This window comes from Fulmarus glacialis, unplaced genomic scaffold, assembly GCF_000690835.1.
Source record: "Fulmarus glacialis isolate BGI_N327 unplaced genomic scaffold, ASM69083v1 scaffold39374, whole genome shotgun sequence".
Classification (NCBI taxonomy): Eukaryota; Metazoa; Chordata; class Aves; order Procellariiformes; family Procellariidae; genus Fulmarus; species Fulmarus glacialis.
The window spans coordinates 1-4,364 of NW_009209407.1; the positions used below are offsets into that span (position 1 = coordinate 1).

Sequence of the window (4,364 nt, forward strand, 5' to 3'; positions counted from 1 at the left end):
CGGCTCCCCGCGCCGCCGCTCAGCCACCACCTATCTGACTGTGACCGTGAGCGACACCAACGACCACGAGCCGGTGTTTGAGCAGCCCGAGTACCGGGAGAGCATCCGGGAGAACCTGGAGGTGGGTTACGAGGTGCTGACCATCCGCGCCACCGATGGCGATGCCCCAGCCAATGCCAACATGCTTTACCGTCTGCTGGAGCCAGGAGGTTGAGATCGACCCGCGCTCTGGGGTTGTGAGGACCCGAGCCCCGGTGGACCGCGAGGAGGTCTCTGAGTACCACCTGGTGGTGGAAGCCAATGACCAGGGCAAGGATCCAGGACCACGCAGTGCCACGGCTATGGTGCACATCACTGTTGAGGATGAGAACGATAACTACCCTCAGTTCAGCGAGAAACGCTACCTGGTCCAGGTGCCAGAGGATGCCCCAGTGAACAGCCAGATACTGCAGGTGCAGGCCACAGATCGGGACCGGGGCAGCAATGCCCAGGTGCACTACAGCATCGTGAGTGGCAACCTGAAAGGCCAATTCTACATCCACTCTTTCTCCGGCGCCATTGACCTGATCAACCCTCTGGATTATGAGACTATTCGGGAGTACACTCTCCGGATCAAAGCTCAGGATGGGGGCAGGCCTCCCTTGATCAACTCCAGTGGCATGGTGTCAGTGCAGGTCGTGGACGTGAATGACAATGCCCCCATCTTTGTGAGCACTCCCTTCCAAGCCACAGTGCTGGAAAACGTTCCTCTGGGCTACTCGGTGCTGCACATCCAGGCCGTGGACGCTGACTCCGGGGAGAACGCCCGCCTGGAGTACAAACTCATAGAGATGGCACCCTCCGCCGGAAGTGCCCCTGTAGCAGGTGACTCTGGGTTCCCTTTTCAGATCAACAACAGCACGGTGTGGATCACGGTGGCTGCTGAGCTGGACCGAGAGACTGTGGAGAACTATCACTTTGGGGTGGAAGCCAGGGACCATGGCGTGCCTGTCATGACCTCCTCAGCCAGTGTGTCCATCACCGTCCTGGATGTGAACGACAACAACCCCACCTTCACAGAGAAGGTGTATCACCTCAGACTGAATGAGGACGCGGCTGTGGGCAGCAGTGTCCTGACGCTGACAGCAGTGGACAGGGACGTTAACAGCGTTGTGACTTACCAGATCACCAGTGGCAACACCAGGAACCGTTTTGCCATCACCAGTCAGAGCGGAGGGGGGCTGATCACGCTGGCCTTGCCCCTGGATTACAAGCAGGAAAGGCAGTATGTGCTCACAGTGACTGCCTCTGACGGCACTCGCTTTGACACCGTCCAGGTCTTCATCAACGTCACGGATGCCAACACGCACCGCCCGGTCTTCCAGAGCTCCCACTACACAGTGAGTGTCAGCGAGGACAAGCCCATCGGCACCTCTATTGTCACCATCAGTGCCACGGATGAAGACACAGGGGAGAATGCGAGAATCACTTACATTTTGGATGATAACATCCCCCAGTTCCGCATCGACCCTGACACAGGCACCATCACCACCCTGATGGAGCTGGACTATGAGGACCAGGCCTCCTACACATTGGCCATTACTGCCCATGACAACGGCATCCCCCAGAAATCAGACACCACCTACGTCGAGATCCTAATCCTGGATGCCAATGACAACGCGCCCCACTTCCTGCGCGACCGCTACCAGGGCTCAGTTTTTGAGGATGTGCCGCTCTCCACCAGCGTCCTGCAGCTGTCTGCCACTGACCGCGACTCAGGCCTCAATGGCCGTCTCCTCTACACGTTCCAAGGTGGTGATGATGGAGATGGAGACTTCTACATCGAACCCACTTCTGGAGTGATACGCACACTGCGCAAGCTGGACCGCGAGAACGTGGCTGTCTACAGCCTGCGGGCCTTTGCTGTGGACAGGGGCAGCCCACCGCTGAAAGCCTCTGTGGACATCCAAGTGACTGTGCTGGACATCAATGACAATCCCCCTGTCTTTGAGAAGGATGAATTTGACATCTTTGTGGAGGAGAACAGCCCCGTGGGCTCTATTGTGGCAAGGATCAGCGCAGCTGACCCCGACGAGGGGACCAACGCACAGATCATGTACCAGATTGTAGAGGGGAACATCCCTGAGGTCTTCCAGCTAGACTTGCTCAACGGAGACCTTACAGCCCTGATGGACCTCGATTATGAGAGCCGGACAGAGTATGTGATCGTGGTGCAGGCCACTTCTGCCCCTCTTGTGAGCCGGGCAACAGTGCACATCCGTCTCCTGGATCAGAACGATAACCCGCCCGTGCTGCAGGACTTCCAGATCCTCTTCAACAACTACGTGACCAACAAGTCCAACAGCTTCCCCTCTGGCGTGATTGGCAAGATCCCAGCTCACGATCCCGATGTGTCTGACAGCCTGGCCTACACCTTTGTGCAAGGCAATGAATTAAACTTGCTCCTTTTGGACTCTGCCACTGGGGAACTCAAACTCAGTCGTGATCTGGACAACAACAGACCCCTGGAAGCCCTCATGAAAGTTTCGGTCTCAGGTAAGCAAGCGTTCGAGGCTCATAAAGCACATAATTCTGCTTGTCAGACCAGTACGGGGGCATGGGCAGAAATAACCCACTTGCAGTTTAGTGCGCAGCTTTCGGTTTCCTGAGGCAGAAATTTATCTGTGAAGTTTTTGGAGAGGAACCACAAAAATGTATCAAGCCCATGTGCTGTGGATTGAAGTGGTGCGTTGAAGTTGTTTAGTAAACATGGATCACAAGGGTAAATAAATACGAGTGTGCGTGGAAGGGTATATACTCCCTCAGTTGAGATGGTACCTTGGCTGAAGCTTTTCTGATGTGGTTGCATAAAGGTAATAAACGATGTAACTTGCAAAGATGTAGGGAATGCACATGTATCTGTAATGCTGTCTCCCCTCCCTCTTTTTTTTTCTCTCAAAAAAAAAAGAAAAGTTGAGATTTGGTATCTCTACTTTTTAGCAACAGAACATGTTTATTTCCTTCTGCATACCGGGAGGTTTGGCTGGTAGATCCTTAGACCTCAGACCAGTTCTTCGCTGGTGTGGCCTGGGTGGATGTGACGCTGGTGGAACTGCGCTGGTTTGCATTGCTGGCATGTATTCCTGAGGGAAATGGCGACGCTGAAAGCAATGAGTTATGGCTGTGTAATAGCTGTGTAACACTGCTAATTGCACTTGGAGTTGCTTTAGTAGAGCTAGGGGAAGATACTGGCCAAATACAGCCCCAAAGCCAGTGCTGTTGGGGGGAGGGAGAGGAGGGGAGAGGGAGGGGTACTGTACCATTAACTTCCTCAGAGAATTTGTGTCTCTCTGTGTGTGAAGACTGTTCGATATCGTCCAGTATATACTGTTACATGAGCACATATATGCTTTTAGGATATTATTCTTTTTCTGCTCAGTTGCTTGTTTATCATGGAATTACTTTTTATGCCTCTAATTGTGGCATCAATCATGCAATGAGTAATTTCCTCTGCAGGTGCCACTCTATAAAGTTTACTGTGGACCCGATCCCATACTTTTGTTGACTTTCAGAGGTTTAACCAGATACATTCCTCGCCGCCTCTCTCTGCAGCCTAAAGCTAATATTTGTATACTTTCTGCAAAAAATAGCTGAAAGTACTAGGTACATAAAATGACTCTTTGGGAGATGCTTTGGTTTGGATGATTGTATTAAAAAAAAAAAAAATCAAACTGTGGCATAATCCTGGCAGCGCTTGTTTTACTGTCAGTAGTCATGGCGTGCAGCGGGGCCTTGGGGGAGCGAGCCGTGCTCTCCCTTGTGTTTGCAGGCTTGAGGTCCTTTTTGCTTCAGGAAAATGAAAGTAATATTAACTGAACTGACTGAATTTACTGCTGTGTATCATCTGACAAGCCACTCCTGTTTCTTCCAAAATGCTGGGGGGCAGCTAATGTGGTAAGGTAGCTCATAAATGCCGTTTCCATGTCCTGTGAGGACTTGCAGAAAAAACAGACAGTTGGCTTGTGACCTTAAAGAAAAACATTTGGATTAAGGTGCAGGTGATTGCTTGGTCATTGTCTGTCTGAAGCAGTAGCTCTTTATCTAGTAGCAGAAGATAAGAACTCAACTTGGAGCAAGCAGCTTGGAAAAGACATTTTGTTAGACCAGATGAGGAGAGTGTTCAGAACAGAAAAACAGATGACATGAACTGTTCCTTTCTCAATCTAATGATTTACGCAGTTTCAGTGGATGAAATCTCAGGTAGAAATGAAGACCTCTGTTTTCGTAAGTAACAGGAGCTTGATCATTCCAGCATCATTTTCATGTTTGGTGAAGGTGTGAACTTTGAAACTCTGCTGTGATGTTGATCAAAACTGGCTGTCCGC

At 51.2% G+C, this 4,364-nt stretch overlaps 1 protein-coding gene across 1 annotated transcript; it reads left to right on the forward strand.

Annotated features, from left to right (window-relative positions):
• Positions 1 to 155: 155 nt before the first annotated feature.
• Positions 156 to 2,535, forward strand: LOC104076082 (cadherin EGF LAG seven-pass G-type receptor 1-like; the record flags this gene model as incomplete). Its single annotated transcript, XM_009576811.1, has 1 exon — positions 156 to 2,535. A coding segment is annotated over exon 1 (2,380 nt), but the record flags the coding sequence as incomplete, so codon positions are not given.
• Positions 2,536 to 4,364: the final 1,829 nt, after the last annotated feature.